The 14,585-nt window shown below is 40.6% G+C and overlaps 1 protein-coding gene across 1 annotated transcript in view; it reads left to right on the forward strand.

The window, feature by feature from the left end:
• The window catches only part of LOC129098150 (transportin-2-like), a 14,784-nt gene extending 1,733 nt beyond the window's left edge, over positions 1-13,051 (forward strand). Inside the window, exons 2-25 of the mRNA XM_054607130.1 lie at positions 219-318; positions 1,140-1,215; positions 1,763-1,912; positions 2,167-2,273; positions 2,916-3,049; positions 3,408-3,489; positions 3,693-3,815; positions 4,083-4,201; positions 4,396-4,456; positions 5,332-5,503; positions 5,822-5,974; positions 6,509-6,734; positions 6,829-7,000; positions 7,165-7,251; positions 7,352-7,459; positions 7,575-7,733; positions 7,817-7,904; positions 8,092-8,190; positions 8,713-8,808; positions 8,902-8,977; positions 9,213-9,312; positions 9,503-9,577; positions 9,984-10,132; positions 10,243-13,051. Coding sequence (XP_054463105.1) covers positions 220-318; positions 1,140-1,215; positions 1,763-1,912; positions 2,167-2,273; positions 2,916-3,049; positions 3,408-3,489; positions 3,693-3,815; positions 4,083-4,201; positions 4,396-4,456; positions 5,332-5,503; positions 5,822-5,974; positions 6,509-6,734; positions 6,829-7,000; positions 7,165-7,251; positions 7,352-7,459; positions 7,575-7,733; positions 7,817-7,904; positions 8,092-8,190; positions 8,713-8,808; positions 8,902-8,977; positions 9,213-9,312; positions 9,503-9,577; positions 9,984-10,091 — 2,670 coding nt within the window. The 5' untranslated portion in view covers position 219 and the 3' untranslated portion in view covers positions 10,092-10,132; positions 10,243-13,051. The remainder of the gene's footprint in view (positions 1-218; positions 319-1,139; positions 1,216-1,762; positions 1,913-2,166; positions 2,274-2,915; positions 3,050-3,407; positions 3,490-3,692; positions 3,816-4,082; positions 4,202-4,395; positions 4,457-5,331; positions 5,504-5,821; positions 5,975-6,508; positions 6,735-6,828; positions 7,001-7,164; positions 7,252-7,351; positions 7,460-7,574; positions 7,734-7,816; positions 7,905-8,091; positions 8,191-8,712; positions 8,809-8,901; positions 8,978-9,212; positions 9,313-9,502; positions 9,578-9,983; positions 10,133-10,242) is intronic.
• The last annotated feature ends 1,534 nt before the right edge of the window (positions 13,052-14,585 follow it).

The following is a 14,585-nucleotide window of genomic DNA, read 5'->3' on the forward strand; positions in this document are numbered from 1 at the left end:
TCGTATGAAGCTCTGTACATTGTTTTCCTTTTTTATTGCTTTCCTTAAAATAGCAATGCATGTGGACTTTGGATATGATGCATAAATAAAAAACATCTGACTACCTATGATGGTGTTTGTATTCATACTGTCTGATCCAGAAACCACTCGCTTAGACAATCATGCATAAAACTAAGGTAATGTGTGGATTAAAGGTTGTATGTATATTTGTTTTTCAGGATGGAGTGGCAGCCAGATGAGCAGGGACTTCAGCAGGTCCTCCAACTGCTCAAAGACTCCCAGTCGCCCAACACAGTCACGCAGAGAGCAGTCCAACAAGTATCCTATTTCAGTGCAAGAAGAGTGTGAAGCTACTGATAATTTACTGTGCAGATCCTTTTAAAGAAATGGCAATAGCAGGGATCAGTGAGAATTTATGTTTTTGATCATTTTTGTTGGTTTTAAACATTTTTAACTGACACTCAAAACATTAGGAATCTGTTTATTTCTCAAAAATCACTGGGTAAAATACATGTTCAATGTGGACTTTTAAGATCATCTTGCATCTGGAAATGATGAAACACCCAGCTCATTGATTTACAATGATACCTTTTGTTCCTATATTTTCTGATCCAGATAAGCTCGTGATGATTTATTATTTTAGTGCTCGGGCAAAGGGATTCTTTTGTATTTGTACCACACTTATTTATTGCTTCCTCTGCCATGTGATCAAGTTGTAGTGTAATCATTTTGAAGGTTTTACTAGAGTAGTCCAGAGTCCAGGGGGTGGGCAGTTGTTCATGTATCAATCTCTGACATCTTCTATCTGATACTTACATCTGCTACAAAGCCTGGGAAGTCTTTTTTTTATATTTCCAAGTGAACAATTGCAGAGAAATTCGCTTTTTATTGCAGACTATTAAATCTCCTGATGTCTTTAGCTACATTTATACACAAATTGTATGAACAAAGATTATTTTCGTTGATGTAAATTATATTTGGATAAGCCATAAATATCGGATATGTTTGATACATTGGTGATTCCATGTAGAGTTCTATTTCATTCTTTATATATATTCACAATTATCAAACTATGTAGCATAGAGTTCAAAGATTAATTTGGAAGCTCAAAGTGAAATGTTCCTTAACTGCCATGCTAGAAACTTGAACAACTCAACCAATTCCCCGACTTCAACAACTATCTCATCTTTGTTCTCACACGACTCAAAACTGAAGGTGAGTAGCCAGATGTGGTTTTCTTCTTTCGGTAATTAATAACGCACCAAGATCATTGATCCACAATGATTAGTTTCTCATTTACTCCCCATACACTTAAAAAGCTAATGAACTATTTGTCACACTAATGAATGTGTCATTAGGGAGTCACAGAGAAAACGCTGTGTTCCATGAAGGAAAACCTGATTTAGTTCATTTATAGTAATAAAGATTTGAGACAAAAATGATGTACTTTACACTTAAACTTTACAAACCTTATTAAAATATATAATAAAAATTGGACAGGCCTGAAAATATGTTAGATGAATGTCTTTGGTTATAGTTAGGAAGTGATGTGTTTACACTTCGAGTAGAACTGGTACCTGGACAGATAAAGGTTAAATTGTTGCATTTATTCTGGTAATCAGGATACATTTATATTCTATAAAAACTTGTTAAATCAGATACATATCAAAACAACCATGTTCCAAATGCACAGACGTTGTTCGGGACTCTGTTTCTCTCTTAACTTACTCGTACCTTTCCTCTGTGTGCTTCCTCTCCTCAGACGAGCCGACTCGCTCTCTGAGTGGTCTGATACTGAAGAACAATGTTAAGGCCCACTACCAGAACTTCCCCCCAACTGTGGCGGAATTCATCAAGCAGGAATGTCTCAACAACATCGGGGACCCCTCGCCGCTCATTCGTGCCACCATTGGTGAGTTGGTTTGTTTTGTGGTGTTAATGAGTTTGTGGGTTAGCTTCCCTCCACACCCCGAACACACCCAGTCCTGTCCTGCTTTCTGTCTGTCACACATCTGGAGATGATGCATAAAACATTAAACACCTGAGTTTCCGTGAAGGTTTTTGTATTCATACTGTCTGATCCAGAGCTGCTGCAAAGGCATCGGCTCGTGGTCCCGTTAATCATAAATCACTATCTGACGTTCTGTTCGTCTCCTCCTCCTCCAGGCATCCTGATCACTACTATCTCCTCCAAGGGAGAGCTACAAACATGGCCTGAGCTGCTGCCTCAGCTCTGCAACCTGCTCAACTCTGAGGACTACAACACCTGCGAGGTCTGCACTTAACCTCCTCTGGCCTTTTTTTATGCTTTAGAGAAGTTTTTTATATTTACATTTGCACAGGTTATATGTATTTTTAGCTATTCTGGGAATTTCGTAAAGCCACCACACATCACAAAATAGATGTTTGATATATAATAAAAATGTTTATATGTAATAGCAGGGATCGATGATACATTGAGAATCTAATTATTTCTCAAATATCACTTGGTAGAGAATATTTTCAACATTATTTTACGACCGTCTTGCATCTGGAAATGATGAAACACCCAGCTCATTGATTTACGATGATACATTATGTTCCTATATTTTCTGATCCAGATTTCCCAAGGCTCTGTGCTAGACTGTTGTTCAATTTTTCTCTATCCAAATTGTCAGCTCACACTTCAGAGTCTTAAATGCATACTTTTATCATAGCTGCAACTGTTTAACACATAAAAAATAAGGAGAAAGATCTATTGACGGAAAAAGTTTTTCATTTGTGTAAATAAAAATCAGCTGAAAAGCAAAGTCTGTTCAATGCACAAATGCCTTTTTGCTGCAGTTGTATTCTCTGATGCAGTCTCACTCTCTCCCCTGTGTTCTTGTATGTTTGCGTTTGATTTGACAGCCTCTCTGTGTATGTCCGTGTCTCAGGGCTCGTTTGGAGCACTGCAGAAGATCTGCGAGGATTCGTCGGAGCTGCTGGACAGCGACGCTCTGAACAGACCCCTCAACATTATGATACCAAAATTCCTCCAGTTCTTCAAGCACTGCAGCCCCAAGATTAGGTACAGGAGGGGAAGAGACTCGCGCTGATTGTTTGTCGTCATCATTTATAACATCTGACTCACCGTGAAGGTGTTCGTATTCATACCGTCTGATCCAGATATTAATACCTTCCTGTCACACTGACGTTTGACTTAAGAGTTACATTAATGGCTAAAAGGTTTCAATTAGAAATGTTCTTCTCACTACAATACATTTCTTTCTTGGTGCCTCAGTGTTGCCAATCTGTCTTTTCAAGTTTAAACGATAGAAGGTGAAATAAAGCCAGATGTTGCTGTTATAATTAAACGTTATGCTTTTTGTCACACTAATCCATCCGTCGGTTTGACTCCTTTTGCTAACATGTTGTATTGGCTGCAGGTCCCATGCCATCGCCTGTGTGAACCAGTTCATCATTGGCAGAGCCCAGGCCCTAATGGACAACATTGACACCTTCATAGAGGTGAGCTGTGTGTTGTGTATATGGAGGTTAATTGGACTGTATTCTTGATTCAATAGCAGATCCAGAGAAAGATGTTTGTCATTCCCTCACTTAAATTAAATGGCTGTCATTCAATTTTTCTCAACCCAATTATAAAAAAATGTTTTTACCCCCTGTTAAAAATACTTTCTTCCTTGTGTCATTCCTCCTCTCTGTCCTTGTAGAGCTTGTTTGCGCTGGCCGCGGATGAGGACTCTGAGGTTCGAAAGAACGTGTGCCGAGCCCTGGTCATGTTACTGGAGGTCCGCATAGACCGCCTCATCCCCCACATGCACAGCATCATCCAGGTTAGTGTTGGACATCTGCTCAATCACCTGTAGAACATGTCGACTACGTCCATATGTCACTCAGACTTAAGTGGACTTTTGAGTCAGTCTTGCATCTGGAAATGATGAAACACCCAGCTCATTGATATACAATGATACCTAATGTTCCTATATTTTCTGATCCACATTTGTCAAGGCTCTGTGCTCAGATGTTAACCACCTCAAACTCTTATTACTTTTTTTTGATGTTGCCAATCTCAAACATTGTGCTTTGCTCATCTCCTGCAGTACATGCTGCAGAGAACCCAGGACCCCGATGAGAACGTGGCCCTGGAGGCCTGCGAGTTTTGGCTGACTTTAGCAGAGCAGCCCATCTGTAAGGAGATGCTGTCTGGACACCTGGTGCAGTGAGTAGCATTCTAACTACTGATGTTGAAATGTGTGTCCTGTGTCTAGCATGAACCCCTCTAAATATAAAGCATATGCACGATGTGGTTATCTCAATAAAAAATACAGAATCAACTTCTTCATATCAACTTGTACATAGATTTGTCGGCTGTTGTAACCAATCAATTTTCCACCTTCTCCCCTCTTGATATAGACTCACTCCTATCTTGGTCAATGGGATGAAGTATTCAGAAATAGACATCATACTATTAAAGGTGAGCTCTTTGTTCTTTTTACAGTATCTTTTTATACAGAAATATGCCTTTGTGCAACATTTTCATTGTGATTTAAAAAAAAGCTGAGTTCTCCTTCTTACCGTACGCACCTGTATAAAACAATGAGTTGTATTTATTAAAGAAAGTTGATTTAAAAAACCATCTATTTAAGAGACACTGGATGAAACAATAGGGAGAGCCAGTCGTCTTTACAGCCTGAAAACATCTTCAACATGGAGTTGGACTTTTAAGTCCGTCTTGCATCTGGAAATGATGACACACCCAGCTCATTGATATACAATGATACCTAATGTTCCTATATTTTCTGATCCAGATTTGCCAAGACTCTGTGTAGGAGCCAAATATTTGATTTGTGTAATATGCATTTCAAGCACTAGGTGGTGTTACAGGTAGAGACTGGCCTCAGACTATTTAGTTGATTCCAGTACACAGGTTGGCCTGATTTGAGAATAAGGGGAAAGTTTTTCACGGAGTTCAGACGACTTTGTGAGGCGATAATTGTTTAAATTTTGTGATCAAACTTATTGAAAGTGGCGGACACTTTCTGAACACCATTGGCAAAATAAACGCCATGATACTCTGTTGCTCAATTGTGGTTTTATCTCAATCTTGGTTCATATTACACATATTTTCAGTTGTTTCACACTTCAGAGTACACTCAGTTTGAGAGAAATATTGACCTAAAAGTTTTGCATTTGTGACTAAAATTAATAAATCCTGGATCAAAATCCAACGCTAAGTCCACACAAATGTGCAGCAGATAATACAACCGGCAGATGGGCTTTTTTTTTATAAAGCCGGTCTCAAAAAGTACATGTGATGAAGTTGCTGAAGTAAAACTTGTTTTTCTCCAGGGTGACGTAGAAGAGGACGAGGCCGTACCAGATAGCGATCAGGACATCAAGCCCCGCTTCCACAAGTCGCGCACCGTCACCCTGCAGCACGAAGGAGGCGAGGATGAGGAGGGCGAGGACAATGATGATGACGATGACGATGATGACGACACACTGTCAGACTGGAACCTTCGTAAGTGATTGAGAAAATGTGGAAAGGAGCATTCTGGTGATGCGCAAAGGACACAAGATGGATTCAGACAGGAACCCTGACAGAATGTACAATCGCCTCTTTCTGTATCAATTTTGATAGAAGTAGAACTATTGATAATTCATAACAGATTGGCCTTTTACTCCCCAAATGAAACACACTCTTACAAAAAACCTCAAGTGGAAACTTGGTTTGGAAAGCTCAGATGTCAAATTGTATTACTTTTTAGAAAACTAAAACATCTGTCAACTCCCCTGTGAAACAAAAGAATGACTGGAATCTTTTATCTTTTTGATGTAGGGAAGTGTTCAGCTGCAGCTCTCGACGTGCTGGCCAACGTGTTCCGCGACGACCTGCTGCCCCACCTCCTGCCGCTCTTGAAAGGCCTGCTCTTCCACCCGGACTGGGTCATCAAGGAGTCTGGCATCCTGGTCCTGGGGGCCATAGCTGAGGGTAAGACTGACGGGACAAGATGTCTCCAAGAAACTACTGATTTGGACGAGAACTAGTCGTATTGACAGGCCGAGTATCTACAACATGGAGTTGGACTTTTAGGCCCGTCTTGCATCTGGAAATGATGAAACACCCAGCTCATTGATTTACGATGATACATTATGTTCCTATATTTTCTGATCCAGATTTACAAAATCTACACAAATCCCCACCTCCACCTGAACAAACGTTTCTACTTAAATAAACAGGAAAGGTTGAAGTCTGTTACAGATGTTGTTGCTGGACTGTGGTGAGAGGCCATAATGAGTGACCTCTACATATCCCACTGACCCAGTTGACATCTACTAATAAGATGTAGACTAATCTGATTAAATTTAGCAGTTATTGCTTTTTTTTGCCTAATTTAAATGGCTTCAGGAGGGGTTTTGCTCTAAATCAATAAATCCAGAAGTCTCTTTAATTGGAAATCTGTGATTCTTGACCTTTTTTATAACTCGTCCTTTCCCCTTGTTCTCTCCTTTCTCCATGCTTCAGGCTGCATGCAGGGCATGGTGCCCTACCTCCCAGAACTGATCCCCCACCTCATCCAGTGTCTATGCGACAAAAAGGCCCTGGTGCGCTCCATTGCCTGCTGGACCCTGAGTCGCTACGCCCACTGGGTGGTCTCCCAGCCCCCTGACTCCTACCTCAAACCCCTTATGACGGAGCTTCTTAAACGCATCCTGGACGGCAACAAGAGGGTGCAAGAGGCTGCTTGCAGGTGAGCACATCCTTCATGTATCACTCCGAGGCTGGCAGAACTATATCAATAGATTCAATATCGACTTGTCCTCAATCTTGGTTTTTTCTTTCAGTGCGTTTGCCACCTTGGAGGAGGAGGCGTGCACAGAGCTGGTGCCCTACCTGAGCTTCATCCTGGACACACTGGTGTTCGCCTTCGGGAAGTACCAGCACAAGAATCTCCTCATTCTCTACGATGCCATAGGAACTCTGGCAGACTCAGTGGGCCACCACCTTAATCAGCCCGTAAGTGACTGGAAAATATAGACCTGCACATGCAAGGTCATGCTTTTGCCCATTTCTCTTATAAAATAAATAGGTTTGTTTGTTTTACCCTACCTAATTGAGTGATCTTGGCCCTTAATTAGGTTTAAAGGAATTTGACATTTGTTGTTTATATTGTTTCTCAGGAGTACATTCAGAAGTTGATGCCCCCTCTTATTGCCAAGTGGAACGAGCTGAAAGACGAGGACAAAGATCTCTTCCCTTTACTGGAGGTGAGAAGTTGTTTAAGTGGCACTAAAGCTGATTTTTTATTTATTTATGTAATTTACACATGTGCATATGTGTTACTATAATCATCTTTGTTTCCTCCAGTGTTTGTCATCGGTAGCTACGGCCCTGCAGAGTGGCTTTCTGCCTTACTGTGAGCCTGTCTATCAGCGCTGTGTCACACTAGTCCAGAAGACGCTCGCTCAGGCAATGGTGAGAATGCAAACACACACACACACACACGCACACAAAATGAACGTGTTGTTTATTAAGCTATCTATCAGATGTACAGAAGAGATGATTAAACTCCTCTGCCCTGTGTGTACAGATGTACAACCAGCACCCAGACCAGTATGAGGCTCCTGACAAGGATTTTATGATCGTTGCCTTGGACCTGCTGAGCGGATTGGCCGAGGGTCTGGGGGAACATGTGGACCAGCTCGTGGCCCGCTCGAACATCATGACCCTGCTTTTCCAATGCATGCAGGTATGAGGGATTCTCTCTATCATCTTTATTTAGATGTGAAAAAACCAGTTTCTTTTGAACACTAAGGGCTGTTTGTGTTTCAGGACACTATGCCTGAGGTGAGGCAAAGCTCCTTCGCTCTGCTGGGTGATCTGACCAAGGCGTGCTTCCTCCATGTGAAGCCCTGCATCGGTGAGTCTTCTCTTTCGCTATCGGGGAGCTCCCAGCATTGACTGATTGTGTGATACTTCTCGTAGCCATATATGGTCAGATGTGTTTAATGAGCGTCTGGGACACTATAAATGAATTGCATGTGTGTCAGTGATCAGATGTCATTGTGTTTGTATATGAACCAGTGTGCATCTGTGTCTTCCCTCAGCTGAGTTCATGCCCATCCTGGGGCTCAACCTGAACCCAGAGTTTATCTCTGTGTGCAACAACGCCACCTGGGCCATCGGAGAGATCGCCATGCAAATGGGTGAGAAAGCATGTCGCCCTATTGTTTGTTTTGTTAAACTTAAAACAAGTACTCAGTATCTGGAAATGATGAAACACCCAGCTCATTGACAAAGAATGATACATTTTGTTCCTATATTTTCTGATCCAGATTGAGAAAATCAAATCTCTTTATATTTTTGACCAGATACCTCAACATTGCGACTGTATTTTAGGGTTGATTGCTTTGACGAAAAATGTACACATTGAGATTTTTGATAATAATCGGACAAAAATTGCCCTTTGTTGTTGCCTTTGAGTTTTCAGATAACTTGATAACAATGTAGTAGCTGTTGTAAGGATTGAAAAACATCCTCTGAAACATGTAAATGTAACCAGAAACCTCTACACAAACAGAATGTAACTCATTCTGTCACAGGAATCAATAGACAAAAACCCAACATCTCAGGAAACCTGTTGTGTTCTGACCTCTTTGTAACTGCAGTAATCAAGTCTTCATGTGTATTTGAATACATTTTGAACATTGTTCTTGATGTTTTTCTAGGTGCAGAGATGCAGCCGTATGTGGGCATGGTTCTGCCAAACCTGGTGGAGATCATCAATCGACCCAACACACCGAAGACTTTGCTGGAAAACACAGGTACACACACAGTTGGAACATGTGTTTTTTAAAAATGGGAGTGTGTCTGGAGAGTTGAGGTGAATTGTTTTTCTTTTGTCGCCCTGTGTGCAGCCATCACGATTGGCAGACTGGGTTACGTCTGCCCCCAAGAAGTTGCCCCACAGCTGCAGCAATTCATCAGACCATGGTGAGGATATTGTAATCCTGATATTATGAAATAAGCCCTTTTGATTTAATAAAGCACATTCTTTTATTTTCTGGTCCAAATCCGAAAAGCCTTTCCTCTTGCACTTAGTAGGGATACACTTTTATCAGTTTAGGAAAGAGGAGACAAATCTTAATCTTATCAGATTATAAAGATCCTTAGCAACCGAACTAATTAATACGTTAAACTTATGTCTCATCATTTTGCCTCTTCCCAGGTGCACATCACTGAGGAATATTCGAGATAACGAGGAGAAGGACTCGGCCTTCAGGGGAATCTGTGTGATGATCGGCGTCAACCCTGCAGGAGTTGTGCAGGTGAGACGATTTACTTTGCAGTCTGTCCACCAGACTTCCCTCTGGAAATGATGATACACCCAGCTCATTGATAATCCGTGATACATTTTGTTCCCAAACTAACTTCTCTGATCCAGAGTCACACTTTTCACCCTTGTGACTTTTCATCTGAGCTCTGAGTTTACCTCTAACAAGTCCCTTCTCTGTCCAGGACTTCATTTTCTTCTGTGACGCTGTGGCCTCGTGGGTCAACCCCAAGGACGACCTGAGAGACATGTTTTATAAGGTGAGTGCCTCATCGAAAGGAAAACCATATCACTGACTTCCATCTAGTCAGACACATTGATATGATGTATGACCCTTAACCTTATTGTAGATGACTGTGAATGAAACGCTCCCTCACTGTGTAATGCTCGCTGGCCACACTCCGTGATGATCACTCATCAGACATTCGAAATCTGATTTAATGGTGTAGATACATTTATTTTGAGACTGAGAAGTGTGTGCAGAGCTTGCTGTGGGGGAGAACAGTTTTTCATGAAACACAAAACTGGGACATTTTCACTTTCAGAACAGCTTAAGTGAATTCAAAATCTCATTTATGTTGTGCAAACAGTCGATTGGCCATTTTAAATATTCACAAAGAGATCTTAGGCAGCGTCCATGATGGTTTTTCTATTTTCTTCTCCAAGATCTTGCATGGCTTCAAGGACCAGGTTGGAGAAGAGAACTGGCAGCAGTTCTCCGAGCAGTTCCCTCCTCTGTTAAAGGAGCGCCTGTCGGCCTGCTACGGCGTCTAACTCCACCTCCTCCTTGTCCACACAGGACTCCAACCTGTTAGGTAAGTCCAGCAAACAATGATGACACTTTTCTCCCCTGAACTATTCACATGAGCTCTACGTTTACTCCCATCATGTAGTAATCTCTTTTCCCTGTTTGTCTCTTTCCCAGGTTAATGTAGGGGAGGGTTACTGGGGAACTCATTGCACTGCCCAGATAGTGGGGAGAAACCGGAGCTGGAGGGATGTGACTGGCCTTGTGACCCTCCACTCAGCGGATGGCCTCCTTTTCCCCCCGCGCCCTGTGTGTCTCTCTGAGGGAGGGAGGGTTGGGGGGAGGGTAAACTGGGGATATACATATACCTCTCGGATTAGACGCCTCACTAAATCCAACACACTCTAAAGTGACTTTCGCCAACAGCAACGCAGGGATCTTAGGTAGGTGAGGACAAAAAGAGGGGGGCTGGCTTTGACTGGCCCCCCCATCCTCGATTTGATAATTCTGTTAAGATAGCTGACGGCTGGGAGGGAAGGGGTGGGGGGGAGGCGGCAGATAGGTACATAAAAAGGAATTATCTGAACCAGCATAGGGTGCCACAGTCCCAAATACCACAATGCACGAAGTCCGTAGACTTGCACATGTAGACATGTTTAAACGGGCAGAGGCTAAACAAAACGACACACAAGACGCTTTTACTATGTAACGATGCAGGAAATGTGCCCAGATTGTTTGCACCTTTTACGGCGTAAATGCATAAACCAATTGGTGTGCACACACATGGGTCTTTACTCTTTTCACATGTACATTTAGCTGAAATAATTTCCCTCAGTTTCTGAATTCCTCTCGAGTCATAGGTCTCTTTTTATTTCCCCCCTTCTCATTTGAGGCAAAATAAAAGATGCAGTAGTTTGTCCTCTAAGGTTTTTACCACCGCAGTACCAAGTTATTGCATGGCATTTGATCACCTCTTAAGTAACGCATGTTTAAGTGAACGTCTGTCTTGTTGCTTAATTTGTTTATTACATTAATGTCGTCAGTATGGGGAGGCTGCCATAATTTGAAGCAGTCAGGTGCTTGGTTCGTTTGTCCTCCCATTCGTACATATAGTCTGATCGACGTCCCTTTAGTCTAAAGGAGGCTGTGTGTGAGAAGACCAACTATAGGTAGATTAATACAGGAATCAGCTTAACTCTCTGCAACAAGAGTTAAAACACTGTAGGCAAGTGGAGAATCCTTTTTGCTGCTGCTGCTTCGTTTTAAGAGACTTTACAAAACAAACTCAATGAGAGCGATAAGACATCACCAAGAATGAATTGATTCTTACTGATATAAATGCACTTTTTCTTTTGTAAGAAATTTAGAATTTCAAATGTAAGACAAACAGTAATTATATACTGATCTTGAGACATAGTTTTTTTTGATAAGTGATTTTAGGACTGTTTAATGGTTTGCTAAAGTAAGCATAATGATGATAATGTTAAGCAATGGGGAAAATGACTAGGTGAGACTTGAGGCCTCTTAACATAGTTAGTTTTATAATGTAGCTCCTCCTTTTTAAAATGGATTGAATAGAATTCAAGCGGAGGGAGACGACTTTAATTGCAGTATTTTGGATCCACGTCGAGCGCGCCTGTCAATCCATGTCCGAGTGTCTCCCCGTCTTTCTCGCCAAAGCGTTTTTGTTAAACGACGGCTGCTCGAGCCACCGAGGCTTCTCCTGGTCACCATCATTGCATGCTTTTCAACAAGTCTTGCTCCTTTTTTAAGTCATTTTATAAAAGGGTCCATTTGGAGGGATCTAACCTTACAAGAGCTTTGTCAATGGCATTGCAACTCGCTGCTGGACTAATAAGGTACTCCTCCAGCTTTCGATCAAACTAGTGATTGTCGATGCCATATATTCACCCGTTGATACTGTGTAGGATTTGCCTGGGAATACACTGAGTCCTAATAGATGTCCCCTCACACTGGTTAGCTTATATGAGAGAGTGGAGGTCTTTATCCAGCTTTATCTTTTAGTCATTGTTCATAGTGAACGCTTGTAATGGACGTGTGTATGGCTGTCTGCCTGTTGCTGTTTTACTATAAAGGTCTGTACTTGAGTACTGCTTAGATGTAATTTTGCACCAGCGCTACAATAAAGTTATGTCCGTTAAGTTTAGTTTTAATGCTGTTCTCTCAAATCTCCTGAAAAAGAAGGCCGTCACTGAAGGAAAACACCAGAATCTGTTCCCTCCTGAACATCAGCTCACATCAAAAATTATGTATTTTGTACAATAAGAACTAATGTGTCCAAAAGCTTACAGGGCGGATACTGATGGCATGTTCTCCAGGTTTAACTGGGAGGAATAAATTTAGATTTGAGCAGCAACTGGTGAAGCTTTGACATGAATCATTCAGAAGGATGCAGCTTCTGTGCCACAAATAATTGGTAAAGTTGAGGCTTCACTACTCCCCACCATGATGTGATACACTAAGCTCTACAAGAAGTGAATTTGAATGCAAGTTGGCCACAGGTTGTTTGTTTTTTTTATTTATTTTTTTTATTTTGATGCTCATATGACGGTTTTTGTTTTTATTAATTAATTTATTTTTGTTTATTATTTTTTGTTTATTTTTTTGTGCTCCCGTGCACAAATTCTTTTGGACTTTAAAAGTTTTGTTTTTTTTCCCTTTTTTATTCTTTTTGTTTAAAGAATTATTTTGTTTTCGTTGTTTTATAGCGGACGATTTGATTTATGTCAAAGTTGTGGTTGGACTGAAGGAGTCAGTGCTTGGTGCATAAACCTTTTTGGGAAGAATGTGGAAAACTAATTCATCACTTTGTTTCAATCTGATATCAAGGCTGGCAATTGAATTTGATGTAGTACCTTTTTTTTTTTTTTTTTGCTCAACTGTGGTGCAGGTTGGATGTTTATCTGATGTATCCCTTTTTATTTAATTTTTGTGAATAGGGGAAATAAACTTTTTTTTCTATTAACCTCGAGTCATCTGAATGTTTCGTTTGTGTGATCGTCTGAAACTTTAAGATTTAAATCAGAATGGAAGATTTGACCAATGAGTTTATTCAAGTCTGACCGTGTAGATCTATGCAAATTGCCACGATGTGCAACATTTTCTTTTGCGCCATCTTCATGGCATTTCAAAATTTTCTCACAAAGAACATCAGTTTTCAAGTTTTGTAAAATTGAGAACCAGTTCAGCCAACTATGTAATAAACTGCTAGGGAAGGATTTTAGGAAGTAATAAGAGTATTTTTAGCACAGAATTTGTTAAAAGTTACACCTAAACAAAAAATTTGAGCTTTATTTTCAAACAAATGTGTCATACTGTAGTACGTTCTGCCTCTACTAGTTTACATATAAATCACAAAGGTGATCAAATCCATTGACTATCAATTTTTGAGAAAATATGCAAATTATTTGTGCCAATAAAGTTTGATTCAACATTTTGACTTTGATTCTTCTACAGCAGGGCACATGAGCTTAAAGAAAAATGACCACACGTGTGATTGAATAGAGGCAGTGTTTGTTAAGCTTGTGCACACTTGATTGTGAGGTGTTTGACATATTTTGGCTTTGTCTTGTGTTTCTGACGTCAGAATCAATCATAAATGTTTGCCTGTCAAAAATACTCTTGTACGGAATAACACACACTTAACTAGTTGCTTTAAGAGGTCAATCGCACATAACAATCATAAAATGTCCAAAGTGTCAGGTGGTGATTGCAACTCAATCAAGGCCTTTTCAGTTTCAGACAGACTAAGTTTGAAAATGAAAAAGAATCTGTTGTAGTTTAAAAGGAGTGAGTTAGCACCCCTTTAGCCTACTCCTCAGCTCCGCTTGTTGCATTGTGGGTAATGTAGGAGCCAAGTTTTGACTGAAGAATGTGGAATAAATAAAGACTTGAAATCTGGTTGCATTGAGTTTTGATCCTTTCATTTTAAAATGAATGCTAAGTCAAAGGAGTACACTTTGAAATACATGGACGTTTTTTGATCCAAAGTGAAATGACAACATGAAAGTAATGGAAAGTGTCTTTGTTTTCTCGTTTTGTGCTCTAACCCCATGAGGACAAAATCATGTTTAATTCCCAGACTTTTTGTTTACAAACCAACATCTGGATTTAGGAGGGTTTTTTGCTGGAAACCAAAGACTGGATATCACAACTGGGCATTGTACTATTTGTCTGTGTGTATACTATACAATACTCATCGAAAACACCTGTACTTTAATTCTGCTAAAAACACCTTACTCCATCCTAACGACGGCCTTATTGTAGGAGCTTTATCGCCTAATGCACCTAAAGACTTGACAAAAGGTACCTGACCAGATGATCAGAAGGAATATTGTCACTACTTTCTTTATTGAAAGGGACCCATGACAATTTAAAACTGTAGTCTTGTTCTTTGAGGAAGCATTTTTAACATTGTTGATTTTTTTGTGAATTAGTTTGAGATGTTAAACTCTTCTGTGAACGTTGCTCCTTTTGGACACGTGATCCATCAGACGGTC

This window comes from Anoplopoma fimbria, chromosome 11, assembly GCF_027596085.1.
Source record: "Anoplopoma fimbria isolate UVic2021 breed Golden Eagle Sablefish chromosome 11, Afim_UVic_2022, whole genome shotgun sequence".
Classification (NCBI taxonomy): Eukaryota; Metazoa; Chordata; class Actinopteri; order Perciformes; family Anoplopomatidae; genus Anoplopoma; species Anoplopoma fimbria.